Source organism: Pezoporus wallicus, unplaced genomic scaffold (genome assembly GCF_028554395.1).
Source record: "Pezoporus wallicus isolate ANWC-B61680 ecotype Strahan unplaced genomic scaffold, APGP_CSIRO_Pwel_v1 contig_818, whole genome shotgun sequence".
Taxonomy (NCBI): domain Eukaryota; kingdom Metazoa; phylum Chordata; class Aves; order Psittaciformes; family Psittacidae; genus Pezoporus; species Pezoporus wallicus.
Window position 1 is genome coordinate 3,747,478 of NW_026636248.1, and position 18,146 is coordinate 3,765,623.

At 39.5% G+C, this 18,146-nt stretch overlaps 1 protein-coding gene across 13 annotated transcripts in view; it reads left to right on the forward strand.

Annotated features, from left to right (window-relative positions):
• Positions 1-18,146, forward strand: part of DUSP22 (dual specificity phosphatase 22) — a 50,511-nt gene that overhangs the window by 21,721 nt on the left and 10,644 nt on the right. For 9 of the 13 annotated variants that reach the window (XM_057399347.1, XM_057399343.1, XM_057399344.1 and 6 more), the window contains one exon: positions 14,221-14,270. The exons of the other annotated variants lie outside the window; for them this stretch is intronic. In XM_057399347.1, the coding sequence (XP_057255330.1) occupies positions 14,221-14,270 (50 nt within the window). The remainder of the gene's footprint in view (positions 1-14,220; positions 14,271-18,146) is intronic. 13 annotated transcript variants of the gene reach the window in all.

Below are 18,146 nucleotides of genomic sequence, written 5' to 3' on the forward strand. Positions count from 1 at the left end.
TGTGCACAATATATTCCTTTTTGTGACAGTGGTCTGGAAAACAGCTGTTAAAACTTCTCCCCAGTTCTTAAAGTAGTGGAAGCAAGTTCCATTTGTCTGGGAGCTGATTATTAATTACTTTATCATTCATAGTCTAACTGTGATGTTTGTGTGCAACTAAATGCTTTCTGTTAGGAGCAAGAGCCTAGAAAACATTTGCTAGGTTGTGTTACTTCCTTTGTTATTTACATCTTTGTCAGGTTGTAGGTAGGTTTGTTTACAGCCTGTGTATCCACATTGTGCTCAGGGCTTGTTCTCAAATCCACTGAAGTCAAATGGGAATGCTTTCCCTACATGTCTCCCTCTTCCGCTTTCCCCCCAGATTTCACTTGTGGAAAAGCTAGGGTTCAGAAATTTGACGTTATTCAGACCTCTAAACATGGAATTGCAGTGATATGAGAATCTGCCCTCCCTGAGATTGTTTTTTGTGTGTGTGAATGTTGATCACCTGTAAAAGGCTGCCTTTTCTTGGACTGCAGTGGTTGCATTTGTCTTTTGCTGCCAGTATTTTATCTGAAGTATTTCCTATTTAACCTGTAGGAAATGCTGCAAATACTTCATTCAACAAAACTTTCTGTTTAGTGCAAACTGTGGAAGGTGTTTTTAGACATCAGAAACTCGGTAGTGCTGTAGTAATGTTATCAAAGAGAATTTGGCCTTTTTTTGGCTGTCTGTGGAACAAGTGAGTATCTGTGCATACCTTAGCTCTCAAAGAGTTCACAAAGTCAGATACGAAAGTTTCAATAATGACTGTTTTGATGCAGTAATACTTACAATACAGCACTTAAAGGTGATGATGTTGGGTAAAGAAATGACCAAATGAAAATGACCAGTCTGGCTTCATGGTCCATGGTCAAGAATACAATGCTAAAAAAATAAAAGCAAATGCCAGTGTATGTGGTGAACACCAACTTGCTACAGTTTTCCATGGTAATAACTTATCATATTACCCCTTTCTGTGATGTTACAGTCTTTTACTTGATTATTTAAAATGCTCACAGTACCTTTTAAAAAGTGTGGTTTCCTCTGTGCTTTATATACTGCAATATTCAGATATATGTTCCTTTAGTTCCTCATAAGTTGGTAAGCTATTAGAAAATGATTGAATCATTTCACAAGAATTTTATTGGTTTAGGTTACATAGGATGTGCCTGCTGTGAAATAACTTAAAAAAGTGTTCTTATGCAAATTTGGTTTCATACATTACATCAATGATCATCTACAAACCTTCGTGGATGTCTGATTTATAGGTGGCTCCTTATCAAAGACTGGACTTAGGAAGTTGTGTACTTTCAAGCTGGAATAACAGGAAAAAGTAGGTTTAAAAATCAGTTGGATTCTAAGACTTTTTATACCATTAGACATTGGCAGCCTGCATTAAGTATAAGATACGGAATTGGTCTGTAGGGTTTTGAGGGATTTAAACTGGAAAGAATTTGCCAAAATCTGACCTGAACTATCTTGCAGTATTGCCCCTTAGTTCTTTTTGTATAAACTGTTTCAAGGAAGTTTGTCCTCTAATAAACCCTGAAATTAATTTGTGTTTAGAAAGCATCCTAAGGCTATTGTTCCAATAAAGTATACCATGGTTATACAGGGTCTTAACCACTTAGGTGGTTTTGTAAAGATGCAGGTTTATAACTCCATCACAAAAAACTACAGGTAACTGGTGGTGGGTCCAAGAGAAAGGACTGCATACTGTATGGAACAGGGTTTGTTATTTCACATGTATAGAAGTCTTGTGTCTTCCCCCCGCTCCCTCGAGTAAGAGCAACATCTGACAGTATCATGTGTGTTCCTGCAGAGGCACGGAAGCAATAACCTTGGTGAATCAAGTTGGCTCTTCCAGGTCACTTTGGATGTCTGCCCATGAAATACTGACAGATGTTTTATAAATCCGCACAAAAGCCATATATAGAGGTGAATAATGCCACCTGCATTCTAATCTATATCTTGACTACTTCAGGTTTTAAAATCTCTGTTCAAAATGTGAGATACACTGAAAGGCAGATGGGGAAATATATCTTGGAGTGTGCTTTAAACAGTAATGTGTCTTGGTGGTAACCTGTTGAATCTATCCAACAGGCTGTCATCTTTCTGTAAGGCCTTTGACATGGTCCACCACAACAGCCTCCTGTCTAAACTGAAGAGATGGATTTGATGGATGGACTGTTTGACAAATGAGGAGTTGGTTGGATGGTCGCATCCAGAGGGTAGTGGTCAATGGTTCAATGTTCAGATGGAGATCAGTGATGAGTGGTGTCCCTCAGGGGTCCGTACTTGGACAAGTACTGTTTAAAAAAGAATCATTGGGGTGGAAAACCTGTGCTATGAAGACAGGCTGAGAGAGCTGGGGTGATTCAGCCTGAGGAAGAGAAGGCTCCAGGGAGACCTTACAGCAGCTTTCCAGTTCCTAAAGGGGCCCTACAGGCAATCTGGAGAGGGACTTGCTATGACAGCATGTAAGGGTAGGACAAGGTGGAATGGCTTTAAACTGAAAGAGAGTAGATTTAGATGAGATATTAGGAATAAATTCTTTACTGTGAGGGTGGTGAAACACTAACAACATAGAGATGCCCCATCCCTGGCAACATTCAAAGTCAGGTTGAATGGGGCAACCTGAAGATGTCCCTGCTCTTTGCAGGTGGGATTGGACTAGATGATCTTTAAAGGTCCCTTCTAACCCAAATTATTGTATGAACTCTTGGTAGAACTCTTTTTTTAAACGTAGGACAAATAGCTGTTGGAGTTGGAGACCAAAAGGCTAAAGGTCTGACTGTTGTGATATCCATATATTCTAATCAAGCTGTTGTGATCAATCAGAACCCACAGAGAATGTGGAAGCACTCTTAATGACTCCTGAGCAATTCTTCCCCTTATTGCTTCAATTGTTACCAGCCAGTTGTTACTCTACTGCATTAGCTCTGGAGTCTTAACAACTTTTGTGTCAGTTGATGTAAGTGAAATAAGTAAAGGCAAAGCTTTTACTTAACCAAGAATCTGGTTGCAGATCCATTGAATGTAAGAGTGTTCCTTTGGATTTTCCAGGTGTTTGACTCTGTTCTGAGGAATGTTAAATGGAGATGAATGTGGGCCCAAGTCAAACAGGCTTTTGATGTAGATTGTGCAGCTGCTTGAAAACAGCTGCTTCACATTCTGGAAAGCAAGTGTTGTGGTGGACTGTCATGTCCAAGTAGCTGCTGCACATGCAGCATCCTTAATTTTCTCTTACTATTCTTCCCAGTACCCCCCCCCCCAGCTATAGACTTAAATACTGGCAAGAGCAAGAACACTTTCTTTGTTGCATTCATTAGCAATTGCTGTGTGTAGTGCAGGCAGGAGTACGACATGAGTCCTGGGTAAGGAAGGTGTGCTGGAAGTTCTTCTGGTCAGAGAGTTGCTCAGGCCCTGTCCTGGAGAGGGGTTATCTGCAGAGAGGCAGGCATGGATAGACATTCTATGCAGAGAACCCACATTGGAGCATGATATGTGTGGCTGGCAAATGGGGTCATACAGGTTCAGACTGAAAGTAAGCAAGGCTTTAACTGTGAGGGTAAGTGATTGCTGAAATATATTGCCAGAGGCAACAGTGGTTTTTCTCACATGCTCCATTTTTGTGCAGAAGTTGATTCTGGTAATGCTGGGTTACAGAGGTCTTTGAGCTTTGCATTTTACAGCCAGAGCATTTCAGTCTTCAGTCTGTCTCAGACCCTTTGAGGTGCCAGTTGTGGCTTTTGTGTGCATTGTAGACATCAGTCAGAAAATGGACTGAAACTACCAGCTTCTTTCACATGGTCCACCACAGATTAGTCAGTTACTAGTAATTTTGCTGTTGCTCTTGACCTGCATCAGGAGTTTGATCTAATAAATGTATGAATGCTGTTACCAGTCACCTGTGGTTGTGGATTCCTTTGGCATTAATTTATTTATCATTGTCAGACTGACCACTGCTTCATCACAGGAAGCTCTGTGTGCTTGACTCGTCTTGGAGACGTTGTAATGATCGCAGAAATATAGATCTTAAATCAACAAGAATTTACTTTCTCATTCCTGTAGTGTGCTATGCCACAAAAGCTTTCTGTTCTTCACTCTGTCCATGACAAGTTGAATCAAGAGTAATTTTTTCATATGTGCTGTTTCTACAGGCATGTCAGTTTTCTTTCTTTTCTGTTGCTATAGAACATTTGTTTTGGTTTGTAGTGTGTTGGTCTTTTTTTGGGGGGGGGGGGGGGGGGGGGGGGGGGGGTGTGTGTTTTTTTTGTTTTTTTTTTTTTAGATGGGGAAAGAATATATCAGTACCTGTGACAATTTCAGTTAAAGTCATTTGGATGAAGTATAAGTAAATTAAATCCCTACAAAATATGCACAATTTTTGGGGTTGGAGGTTGTAATCTCTCTCTGCTCAGTACCAGAGCTGTCATGACTTTCAGGCGTCTCCATATGAATAGGTGATAGTGATACTCATATACCAGATGGTTCTGTTTCAAGTCTTACCATTTGTAGGATTTCTTCTCTGACCAAAAAGAGTGATCTTAGAGCGCTGCATGTTATTTTTTGAATGTTGCAATAATGTTTTCTGGTTGCTGAGAAAATATTCAGTGATGCCTATGAAACATTTGCTCTTCATTCTCTCCAACTTCCTTAAAATATTAGCTTTAAAGGTTACTTTTTTTTCCTCTCATTCTACATAGTTAACCAGAGCACCTGCAGAGGACAGTTATTTATTATTTTTTTCTTTGTATTCTGATGCAGTTAACGATACCATCTTAATCTGGTACATGCTATCTCCAGAGCAGTAGTTCTCCTCCCAATTTTCCTGAACTGCTGACTGTACTAAGCATCTTCTTGTCCAGTCTTAGCTTGTGCAGCCAACTGTATCTTTGGAAATAAAAGAACTTCACAGGCCAGCTCATCTTATAAAAATTTTAGATTATTTTTTTTCTTCAAATTTTACATTTCTAATCAGAGTAGAAGTAGGGTTTCAGATGCTTAGTATCCAAGAAGCTGAACTGAAAGGGAAGAGCACAGCTAAAAAAATAATCTCTGCTGATCTTTCAGAACTATCTTTCATACTCCTTGAGTAAACAGTGAAATGCATTAATAGAATACAGGCAACAAAAAGATGCTGTGACTGGAAAAGAACCAGTAAGTGTGAGGAATAGAAGTTGTAGAAAAATAAGGATGCTATAGAGAAGCTGTATAACTTATTTACACCTGTTTTATCTCTGCTGAATGCTGTGATATGCTTGTTTTACAAGGTGCTAAGAATGGGAAATTTGCAGCCAGGGAAATCACAAGAGTGAAGTGCTGGATTAAGTTTATGAATTAAAAAAAAGAGTGTGTGGCTGGCTGGTACCTCCAGAACTTTGGAGGACAGTGAAGAGCTGAATGACTGCACACGTATCCAAAACTGGGAAGTGTTTCTAAGATCAAATGGTCACAGCCTGTAGGCTGTGAGTAATGCATTCATGCTTGCATTAAGATCTGGAATTTTGTTTTGTGTTTTTTTTCAAGCCTGGCTGGATGTTGTAAATTTTAATGCCGTTTTAGCTGGGCATGATAGTCTGGCACGTTTACCAATGAGCTTTACGCTATACATGTGCAGTTTTTTAAAAAAGGAAAGCAAACCAAGCTCTTCTAGAGGAATTGAACTGATACGTCTGGTACACTGCAAGTAATCTGCTAAGCATAGTTTGTAGATAGCATTTTTGCAGGTATTTTGTTTTTTGCTATAGAAAGCTCTCGTATCTGCTGTTAGCACTTATGTGATGAGGTTTACTATGGGGGAACTTTTACTGAAGCCTTGAAGGGAAATAGCTTCATGTCCTTTTAGTTTTCTAATTCTTTCTTTCCATCACTGGTTTGTGGAAATTTTTCTTCCTGGTTGCACATTCTGGATTGACTTCATTTTTTAGGTGTGTGTATAACAGGGTTATCCTGTGCTAAACAAAAGAAAAATACCCTGTGTTGTGTTCCCAGCTCCTTCAGCTGATAACTCTGGAAGTGCTGAAAGCTGTCTTAGTGCTTTCTTCTGTAGTTCTGTAACCTGACAGAATATTGTTACACAGACAGCAGTCCAGAAAGCATTTTTCTGAACTCAAAAGTGTATCACTGCTCAACACAAAATAACTAAATAGGGAAATATTTGGGAAACCAATCAGCCCTACTTAAACAAAACAAACAAATGAACAAAAACCCAACAAAAAAAAAAAACCCAAAACAAAAAAAACCACCACCCTCCAAAAACAAAACACAAAACCAAAAAAAAAAACAAACATGCTAATTCTGGACAGATGCTGCTCAGCAAGTGAGAACCACCAGTCTATTAAAACCATGTTATGATGCCGGATAGCATAAAGTAGTCTTGAGCTGTGGGAGGCCATTCATATATGAAAATTGCATCTTCATGACATGATGAGGGAAGTCTGTGCTGGATATGGCTGTGCAACATGTGCTCTGCACAGGCTCTGCTCTCTTTGGTATCCAGCCCAAAGACTTACGGGAACTATTTAAAAGGGGGATGGCAAGGCAGTCTTCAAAATCAGAGTTGCTAATATCATATTGCAAGGTCATTACTGTTGTATAAAGATCAGCTCTGCAAATTAATAATTTAGTCAAGTCAGACTGCTGCATTTCCATCTATAGCACTAAGCTCTTCTATCACCAGTGTTGGAAGCTGTCAATTTTCAGCCTTTGTGCTACAATCAAGGGGAAGCATACAAGCACTTTTTCTAATAAAAACCTGAACTTTCTTCTATGATGTTTCACTGCCTTTTCATGGTAAGGGTTTCCCCTCATGAGATGTTTCAGAAGACCATGCTGAGCAAAATAGCTACCATTTTTCTTTCAGGTGTAGTGGCACCAGACAATTCTCTCTAGTTTAAAGTAATGCCCTGTCTAGCATTGGCTCTGCTTGGGAAGTTGGGAGCTCTAATTTTTCAAAAATTACATTGATAGCCCACTAAGAAGTCTCCAAGAGGCTTCCACAAGGTGGGTTTTGAAGTGTGTTGGGCTGAGCATTGATCATGAGGTAACCCTGGGCAGAGGCTGCTGTGGTGATGCGCTAAATTAGTTCACTGTTTGATTGCTCAGCACACACTAGCTGTCAGGGAAGCACATTCCAATAGTGGCAGATGGCAAGAAGAGGATGAGGATTGTATCAAGCTTTCGGTGATGACCTGTTTGCACAAGACATGTTTAGACCAACAAATGACTGGTGCTTCTCAGAGATTGGATACAGAGCTGACCAGAACAGAGTAAATGCTCTTGACCCACTCTGTGTAGAGGCGATGGTGTGGAGAGTGTGTTAACCCATGCCTGTAATGTCAGCATATTCCAGAGGTGTAGGGATCATGTTCCATTGTTCCCTGAAGAAAAGAGGCAGGTGGGATATATTGTTTTATTGCCGTACTCAGATCCCCTCGGGGGTTCAGGCACCAAGTGTGATAGGTAGTGCTCAGATGTTAGATATGCTCTAACATGCCTGGGAGCTTGAATACATCGTTTACTCGGAGCAGACTAGCAAGGTCCTTCCTCTCAGGTGAAGTATGTAGTCCTGTAAATACTCTTGGTGTGTTCTGAAGAAGATAAACCACAATTTAGTATAAATTCATTAGTCTCTTCTCCCCCTCTGCTTTGCTTCAGATAAGCCAGGTTAGAATTCAATTCAGGGTTAGAATTAGAAATAATAAGTTCAGCCCTTTTTGCAAGTAAAGGAAAATCCGTAACTCTTTAGCATTTCCCCCTTACAGTTTAGAAAGGGGATAGAGAGGAGAGATGGGGAAGGAGTGCTTTAATAGGATGTGCTTTTGATTGGCACATTCCAGCCTTAGTGATACAGACTTTTCAAAAGTGTCACTGAGACTACTTTCTAAAAAACCCATCAACAAACATAGCAAAGAACTTGTAAAAACTATTGCATTATTCAATATAACACAAAGTGACTGTATAAATTCTATTGCAGAAGCATCCCACTTTCTCCTGTTCATAATCTTTGTGTAATTTCAATTTCATTTATAGTTTTCAAAACTAAACCTGTGTGTGTTGTTCACTAAAGTCAATTGGTAGTTGTTTTTGGCTGAAACACAAATGTATTTTCTATGAGTCATTAATAAAATCAGCACCAATGGTGATTGCTGCAGAAAGTAACTGAAAGGACAAACAAACAGTTGAACGATTTTCAGTTTAGCAGGTTCAGTTTGGTGCATTACTGGACAAAACCCTTGATTAACTCCTGTTGGTTTGGTTTAAGGAAGCTTTGTGCTGGCTGTTTCCCACTTTAGCTTTTTTGCTGAAATGTCCCTAAACAAATATAAGTCCTCCTGCCCTCATCTGTTGATGTGACGACTGAAATTAACACGTGGGTTTTGACTAACCTGAAAGAACTTGCCAGGTGCTGGAGGTTTGCTATTTGCATCTGGGTTCACAAATTTAAGTTTATGGGTTTAGGTTTAAAAAAAATTTCTTGGAAGTCGTTGATGATATCTTTACATAAATTTAAATAGAGAGGTTTAATGCCAAAAATACAATCCTGCTCCTTTTTAAACTTCTTTTTTTTCCAACCCCTGCCCCTGGAGAACAGAAATTTTGTAATTTGAGGTTTTTTCCCCTTCTCCTCACCTTTTAACATTTGAAGTTCTAGATTCAGGTTTCCAACTAGATTTAGTTAGTGCTAACTAAAACATCAGAAATACTGTATATATAGCAGTGGCAGGAACAGTGTTCTGAAGAACATCTGTAAAAAAGAAAAATTACTTAGGAAACCCACTAAACATGAAATACTGAGTAGCATTTTTAGTCCTTCCTCTTACTCTCATGCATACTCTTTTGCCAGAGTACTCAGTTTTGTATGAAAATCGCTGACAATTTTCTTTCACAGGTAAACTCTGTTAGCATGATTTAATGTGTAATCAAACTGAACATAATTCTGAATGATTTCAGAACATCTTTGATCATTACAAAGGAGCAAACATCCTTATAGGTGCTGCATTTGTCTTTGCACCTTATCCTGTGGGGAGTTGAAATTATTCTTGGTATCATGCAATTAAATTCATTTGTGCTCTTTAGAGATTCTATTCTCAGTCACTGACCCATTATCTGACATGTAGAACTTCTAGATGTGTCATTTGGCTACTGCAAAATTCTGTGTGTTCTACTAAAAAAAAAACAAAGCAAACCCATTTTTTAAAGTTTAGTTAAAATGAAGCTGGAGTTTTTAAAATGGATTATAGGTAAGTAGAATAGAAACAGAGCTTTTCTTAAACTGGACTGTTACTTTTCCTGAACACATCCTGGAATACTGGATTTAATAACAAAGATTTAATTATCTTTTTATTTTTTTTAAAGCTAATGGTAATGAAGGTGGTGTTCTATATTCTTACTGAGTTTTCCAAATACAAGTTAACTGTTCTGTTTCCCATCTTAGCAGATTGACCTCTAAAATCATTTGTATAAAGTAATCTGAACGCCAATTCCGTGATTACTTTATTAACTGTAGTGTGAAACCTCTGCATATATGTGTGCACCTCATTTTTTTTGCTTTAATATCCAGGATTTACTGCAGCAGAACTTAGTTTTAGAATCTGTGATGAAACTGTGCGAGTGTTATTGCTGTTTCTCAAATAACAGTGAATTTTACGAATTTTACTTAACTCTCGCTTGTTTCAACTTTGACAATCTTGAAATCAGAATACTTGCTCTAGTTCTGTTAGCTCTCACTGTATCGGTTTAACTGTGGCGCTTAGTTTCAGGGCCTAAGAGAGACAGAAATCTAGTTTTGGTGGTTACTCTGCTGAAACAAAAACCTCAGAAAAGTAAATTATATGTTATTTTACTGATTTGTTTTGAGGGGGCAATTTTAACAGATTAAATACACCAAAAGAAATGGGAGTGCTGCTTTTATTTGATGAGGGCATCAATTAGGATCATGATGTGAATAATAACAAAGGTTAGAGAAGTGTGTGTGTTGAGGGTAGGGGTGTTTGGTGGTGAAGATGATTGATGGAGAAAGGAAAGTGAGTAACAGTAACAAGTGTGAAGAAGTAGTGAATTGAAATGAGCAGAAGAAAGCATTGTTCAGCATCTCATTGACCTAGAAGCTTGGGTTTGAACGCATTCCACATGTACGGACTGTTTTATTACCTTAGAACACACATAAAATCTATTTTTTTTTTTTCTTTTTTAAATGAGAAATCTGGAGAAAAACTTGTTTGGAGAGGTAAGACAGGACTGACACAACTGTCAGCTGAAGAAATGTTTGAATAACAGCATATTGGCAGCAGTATTCAGTAAATAAAGTGGATTTACTACTTCATGTAGGATTTAAAATTAATATTTTTATTTCCTCAGTTTTTATAATTTCTAGCTTTTTACTTTGAACAAATATCACATTTTGGGATAAGTAGCCTATTCTGTGGCGCCTAATTTAGTGTGTGTAGGTAAAGTGGTACAATGCCTGTTTTGAGTTGTTCTGTCCTTCCTCCACTGAATAATTTTCAGTGAATTGTCATTACTAGTGAACAAAATAGAGTTAATTTTAAAATAAATAAATAAAATAAAGACTTCCATGTGATTGACATATAATTTCTGTTTGTTTTCCCAGCGTTCTTAATATGCTATTTTGGTTCAACTTGGGGTACTGCATCTGCAACCTGATTCAAGTTTAAGGAAACTGCAGACTGGGTACTGATTTGGGGCCTGTTGAAATTTTCAGTAGGAGCTGGTCTGCTTGACTCTTCAACAATCTCTTGATTTGGCTTACTCTGTTTTAGTTGCTGTTTCAATGATCATTGCCATCTTACATCTTACACTTTGCAGTTTCAGAATGGCAAACAAACTACTAGGCAATAAAAAAGTGACATGTCTCTCTTACGTGCTATTACACCATCTAAAATGTTGTAGGTATTTACATGTTTGGTTGGCATAAACTGTTCTGCTTTGAAAGGTCCCTTTGGGACAGTTCTTAGATGTTATCTGCAGTGTATGTGCACAGGAAGGACAGCAGTGTCTTGGGGCACAAATAAACAAATAACATTATGATCCTGGGTAGTTTAAAAAAAAACTTCAAACACCAAAACCCAACAAAACAAAGCAAACCAACAGGCACAGACAGTAGGGTTCAGTGATTACGTGTCTTCCTTTTGCCAATATGTTTGAAAAATAAAGTCTATCCATTGTATGTGAGGAAAAGCTAATTCCAGTAATCAACATATGAATGTCTATACAGAAAATCCCAAGTCTCATTTATGAATACCTGCTCAATCTTGTGTCATTCAGGTGTGCAGTTTTGTATTTCAGGTATGCAGTTTTAATGAATGCTATTTAATTCTGTTATTATTACTTCAACCAAGAGAAGCAAAACTTGATGGTAGGGTGGGATCCTCAGGAGTTACCAACTCTGGCCAAAGTGTTTTTGGGTCAAAGTCACCGAAAGTTTCGCTGTTGATTTTTGTGGGAGTCAGGTTAGGTCACTGCACAGTACTTTTGAAATCCCACCTATAACTATTTCTGAGTTGAGTGTGTGATTATTTCCTCACAGGGAGGAGTCCATCACCACAGCTTTCCAAAAACACCATGCAAGTGACATGCGTTGGTCAAAATACCAAATTCCAGTAACTTTAACCTTTGCCTGTCTCCAAAGCTGTATTAGTAAAGCTAATAGCCTGATGCTGAACATCTGTGGACAAAGTAAGGAAAAGCGTGGTGTGGGCTTCACTGGAAGTTGTAGGTGCTGAAGCCTTCCAGGATCAGGCTCTGGATGAGCCATTCAGTACCATGTGCGGTCTCTCATAGGCTAGTTTCATGCTTGCTTGCGGTAGTGGGAACTAGTTAGCCATGACAAAAAAAGAACATTGTGGGTCTTAAACTTGTGCTGGTGCTACTTCTGCTTTTAAAGTGAGCATGATCTGAAAGCCCCTCTGCACTCAGCTTGTGAAAAGCTCTCGGCATGTGCCACAGCTTCCGAAATCTGTGGAACAGCTTGCTTCAGTGCATGCTGGAGGAGAGAACCTTCTGGCATATAGTGTGCTCTGGAGTTAACCCATCTCCTACCTTCAGTTATCTTCCTGTTTCTGGCCTTGGTGGTGCACCTAGTGACATGGCGTTATCTAGAGGTGTGGGGGAGAGAATAGCATGTAAATTTACTTTCAGGCCATCATTCTGCTGGAGTGACTTGAAGTGATACTAATGTCGAAGGCAGGCCTCTCAGATGTGTCATACAAAAGGCTTATTAACATTATTCATCTGTCACAATATAATTATCATCTTTGGTTCAGCAGCCTATCAATATATGTATTACTGCTTCATTGTCTTTTGAAATGAATGTATCTGTGTGAACTGCTGTGGGTCAGCTTATGGTTGTGGAGCCATCCTGGTTTCCCACAGCAGGCATCCCTTCTGATGCAAGGCAGGAGGGACTGTACTTGATGTCATTGCCTACAGCAGCAGGCTGCTTTGGTTTACAAACTGACTGTTCTTAATCTCTCTCCCCTCAGCTGTATTTTGCCATGCAGCTCTCATGCAAAATGCCATGTGTTGTCACTGCCTTGGTGTTGGCCTGATGGTGCCTTCTCTGTTGTCAGGCGTTGCCATGTCTCCATCTCTGTGCTTAGTACTGTCTGCAGAGTGTTCCCCTCCGACTCTGCCTTCCCCAAACCAGAAGGCCACAGACAAGTAACTCTCCTCCAGTTGTGGCATGCTGGGGATGGCCTGTCAGAGTGGTGGTAAAGCCTGGTGAGGACAGGGCAGGCTCTCAGGTCTGTGTGGCTGTGGAGAAGATGCTGGCTGAAGGGGTTCTGCTTTGTTGAGAAAATGGCTCTACCATGTGTAGTGTCGTGGGGGTGAGGTTTCCCCATGTCCTTTCTGCCACAGTGGTGAAGTTTATGCATCTTGCAGAGGATTAGCATGATGGTGTATCATGATGCGAGGGATCTGGACCTTTTAGAAAAGGGATTGCTCTTTGGTGCAAGATGGCAAGTGAAGTAACAGAGTGTGTGTAGGGGAAATAGAGGTTTCTGAGCCAGCAAAGGTGATGTTGGGGAAGATGCCATAAGAGTTGAGCAGTGAAACTCTGTCCTCACCCCAGCTGGCAAACGAAATGCCAGGTATATATGCATGTTGTGTTCCACCTTGTTGGCAAAGGATCTTACAGATAAATGTATAACTTTCCCTGTGTGTTGAACATGCAGGATTATTATATAGGGGTTTGTATTGTTACAGAAAGGTAAACTATGGTGCATTTTATGGTGGCTATTTTGCTATGAATCCTGGTCTTTACAAGTAAATCTGAAAAATTCATACTGCATCTTTTGACTCCCAGTGAATGATTTTTATTTTTTTTTTTTTTTGTGTCTGAGCTGCAACCTATATTCTTGGAAGTCCTATTTAAGAAGGTAGCTAAATATGCTTTCAGAAGTGTTCTTATTCTTAACAGTTATGGGGTAAAACAAGCTTTAAAATAAAATGACAGTTAAAACAAGTGTTGGCAATGCAAAACAGTAGTGCATGATTATAGTGTTGTTTTAAATATAACCAGTAACATTTTTAATGCATCAGAAATGGTTATCTGACTTCCCGACTTGATCTTGTAACTTTTCATGATAGCGGACTAAGAAACTAAGGGTAAGTTTGTGAAAGAAAAGTGTGAGTTTTACAGTTGTCCTGCTTGAATTTTCCCCAAAACAAAATACAAAACCCATGCCACAGACATCTTTCTTCTCTGAAATGCATTTTGTTTGGTTTATCAATGAGGTAAAGAAAAATGACTTCATGGGATCAGAAGAAATCGGTTATCACAATTTGAGGTTGTAGCCTCTGTTCAGAGAAGATGAAGGGCAGGAGAAGGTGCAATTTAGTTTTACTAGAAATGTAAGAAGAATGAGATGATAAAAAAGAGGTTTATGCCTCTTTACTAAAGATGCTTCTATTTTAAGGAGCTCTATTATTGGACATTGGGATAAGCATGACTAAGCTATGTGCTGGTGTCTTAGCAACAAAGCAGATGTGAAAAAAGTTTTAAAACTAAAATTTGGCTGCATAGAGATGATGTCTGCTTGTCTGAATAATGGTATGCCTTCCTCAAAGTCAATAAAACTGCACCAGTGTAGAGCAGGACTTGGCACGGTGGTAGATAAATGTATTTAACTTGGATGTTTTCTTCTCATTCCTTTTTGCTTCTTTACACAGGGAATGAAGTATCTCTGCATTCCTGCTGCTGACTCACCCTCACAGAACTTGTAAGTTTTCTTTAAAAATAAAATGCAGAACCCCAGAAATCCCTCAGTACTGTGATGCCTGTTTTACAATGAGCTGAAAGATCTGATTCTGATCTCTCACAAGTATTACACAAATGGGGTTTGTATTACACAAATGGGGTTTTTAATCTGTTCAGAAAACACAGTAGCACTTTATCCCAGCCACATTGGTTCAGACCCTGCTTTTTTTTGTGTCAGGGTTTGTAGGGGGATCAGTTTGTAAACACTCTTTGGTTTTGGCCTTAAACTTCAGGAATTTCTTAGTGAGTCTGCTCCTGATTTAATTTCAGTTTATTTTAGCCATTGTTTTTGTAAATCTTTTTGCTTGTCTGTTCCTTGTTTGTGTTACCTCCAGCCATTAACAAAAAGAAAATATTTGAAGGAGGTATGAAACCTTCAAGGGTTGAAATAAGCTCCTTACAGTCAGCCTTCAAGATAAAGTCCAGTGTGCTAACTACCCCTGCAACTATCTGCTCTAGACTTTTAAAACCTACCTCAGAAGGCCCCGCTGCTCTTGGTAGTAGGCTGGCACTGCAGAGAGTTTCTGCCCTGCAATGACTCTTGCCTTGAGGATATATGTACTGAAACCAGGGCGTCCCAACCCTTCTCTCTCACCTCTGCTAACATTCATGAAATACTCATGGACTTATCCTTGGTTTTAATGTTTTGAACCATTGAGCATAGCAAGTTTTGATTCCAGAGAGAAATCAAAACAGGTTTTGTAAGAGAACTTGGATGGTGACCAGCTCTTTCTTCTAGAGTTCACTGTTTATGTTGGGGAGAGGTGAGGGGGGTTTCAGCCACTTCCTGCTACCAAGTTTTGTAGAGAAACAAGTATTTGAAAGAGGCCTGGTAGGTACGGAAGGAAATGCAGAACTGTTTTTCTCACATCACAGCAATATTCCGGCTTATGCTTTCAGTGGATATTTTTAGAGTATGTGTGTATCATACCCTAGAAAGATTCCAGCATGGCACTGCATGTGTGGTGATTTGCCTTTTCATTCTGCATTTCTGTCGTGAAAGGAAAAAAGAGACCAACCAAACAACAAAACAAACCAAAACACACACTCACACACTCCCAACCCATAACAAAAAACACTCCAAAACCCTAAATTTCAAGACAGGTCTGTAATGAGGAGGCAGGTGACCAATTGCCATTGTCATGGACAACTGGACATAACTTAAAATAAATAAAAAAAATGTAAAAGATTATTTTGGGAAGGAAAAAAGAATGTGAGATTAGAGGGAAATACTCCTATTGTCTGCTGGTACTCTGTTGTCTGTAGCATTTCTGAAAATGTTTTGAAAATCTGTTCCCTTTGTTAATAGAGATCTGGATCAGTTGGGAATGGAAATAGAATGGCATTTGTGATGAGCATTAATCAGTGTACAATTCAGCCCTTCCCTCACTGTTAAATATCAAGGAGCTATATTGAAAAACCACCTCCAGCGCTTGAGCTGTCTGGCATGCTACCAAAGCTCTTACAGCTTCAGTAAGAAGACACAATATTTGCATGAGTGTTGTTTCTGTTATGCTGCAGACACTTGCTTTAGTATCGGGTGGTTGCTAGCAAATGTCATTACTTCTAATACTGATATATTTTTATCACTTAAAACTTGATGAGTAACTGATTTTTCTTTTTTGCTTTGCACAGTTCAGATCTTCAAGTAAAATCAAGTCACAGTGCTCACAAATAGCAATGTTGCTTGCTTTGCATATGCAGTCTTCTGAAAGCAAGAGGAAGTTGTCTTTGGATTTGACACAATCTTCTTTGGGAGCAATTAACTGTACTCCCCTGTGGAGGGAGGGATAGCTGGGGAACAGAAAAGGGAATTGGTCCCTCTGCAATATCTTTGTGAATCTACCCTCTTCTTTTGAAAGAGGGATTCTGATGGTGTTAGGGGAAAAAAGGAAGAAAAAAGGTCCTTGTGTTTTCTCAGCAATGGTTGACAGGCACAACTGACCAGATACGCATTGCTGTCTTACTCTGAGTTACCAGCTGGGCTTAAACCATGACACTGTCTCTCCCAACAGCAAGTTTGTCAGATGCTTTGCTGCTACTTTGCAGCTGCTGGCAGGTTGATAAGGTCCAGCATGAAGCCTTTACCTGCTGAACTTTGGGATTGTGAGCTCTTAATTCACTTCAGCTCATTTTTGTGATGGAAACTTCTGGCTTCTTATATGTGTAATACACATTTACTCCTAGTAAGTTTGTTTAGCGGAGTTCCCTTCCTCAGAGGCATGAACTGCCAGGGAAATACAGCAGGGATTCCCCTGTTAACATGTGGTGGTTCACTAAAGTGACTCCAAAGTGTCTTGCTTCTACTTGCATGTTCTGCTGCTACCAAGGCCTAGGAATCAAGCAGTTGCTTTTGAGACTCCAGGTGCTTCCTATGCATTAAATGAGTGTTTTCCCTGGACTGTGAGAACTTTACCTTGGGCCTTTGACTTTTCCAGATATGTCATCTCCTATTAGAACTTGTTGCTAAAACATTAATTCTATAGAAATGAAATGTTCCCTTCCTGTCCTGTTCCAGCTAATTGTCTAGGCTACATATTTCTAAAGGACTAACTTCTGATGGTCAGGCTGTTAGTGGTAGATAGAAGCCAGATAACCTATGAAGAAAAAATTAGGTGGATCTTTGTTGCATTTACATAGAATCACAGAATAGTTAGGGTTGGAAAGGACCTTACGATCATCTAGTTCCAACCCCCCTGCCATGGACAGGGACACCTCACACTAAACCATTGCTAAAGGAGAGATGCTTCTTCCTGTCTGATTTGGATGCTTTCTTTTTAACCTTTATAACATTCACAGAAGTCTGATTAGCAACAAACAAACATGCAGATCTGGTATCATAGCTGCCCTCATCCTAGTTTTGGATTATCCAGCTTGCTAATGTGTAAGTTTAGATAACTTTTACAATGTGCTGGTAGGGGCACTCCACTGGTGGTTCTTCTTGTGGTATTTTCCCACTGTGAAGATGATGCCGTTCAGGACCCAGCTTTAAGCCTGGAGATGTAAAAGCCAGATATCATGTAATAAATTGTCTTGAAGTAACTGTGCAGTCCAACAAATAGGCTGCAAATCAACACATTTGTCAAGTGCTTTCCTGTTACAGATGATAATCAACTGTTTTGCGGTTAGTGTAAGATGCCATTCTTCGTGTCTGGCACTTGCCATGCAGATGACTGGTCCTTAATCTTAGTTTTCGTGTAAATATGGTTTGTACCATAACTTTGAAAATGAGTTTAGGTAACTGTGTCTCTTGGAGGCAGCAGGGACCCTTGATACCATAGGGCTGTGGAGGAATACATGTCTCTTACTCTCTGACTCAAAGTGAGGAGGGGCTGTGGTTCTGCAGAGCAGCGCTGATTCTGAGCTTGGCCGTTTCTCTTCTCTTTTTCATGAATACCCGAAACACACTTGGCAGTGTTTCACCAGTAAGGAAGGTGAATAAAGCTGAGTGAATGGAATTTACTACTAGCTATATTTAATACCTTGCAAAGGTGTTATGCTCATTAGCAGGTATTTTTCAAACCAAAGCATTGAAGTGTTTAACCAAAACCTGTGCTAGACCATAGAAGTGAATTCACTGGTGCTTGTAGCTATGCCATTGGCCAGATTTTCTAGAAAGAGAAAGGACCGGGTGTATGGGAAGATTAGGATGTTGTCCCTAGCCAAGTTTCATCTGGCTGAATCCATTCAATCTTGGATAAGAGCTCCTTCATTGTGCAATAGCAACGCCTCTTGGACACACAGCCCAATGTGTCGTTTGTCCTCTTAGTTTATGTGAAGCTTCTTGTGCCCCTCACGCAGATCTGAGTGCCATGATTTGTTAGAACTTAGCCAGTGA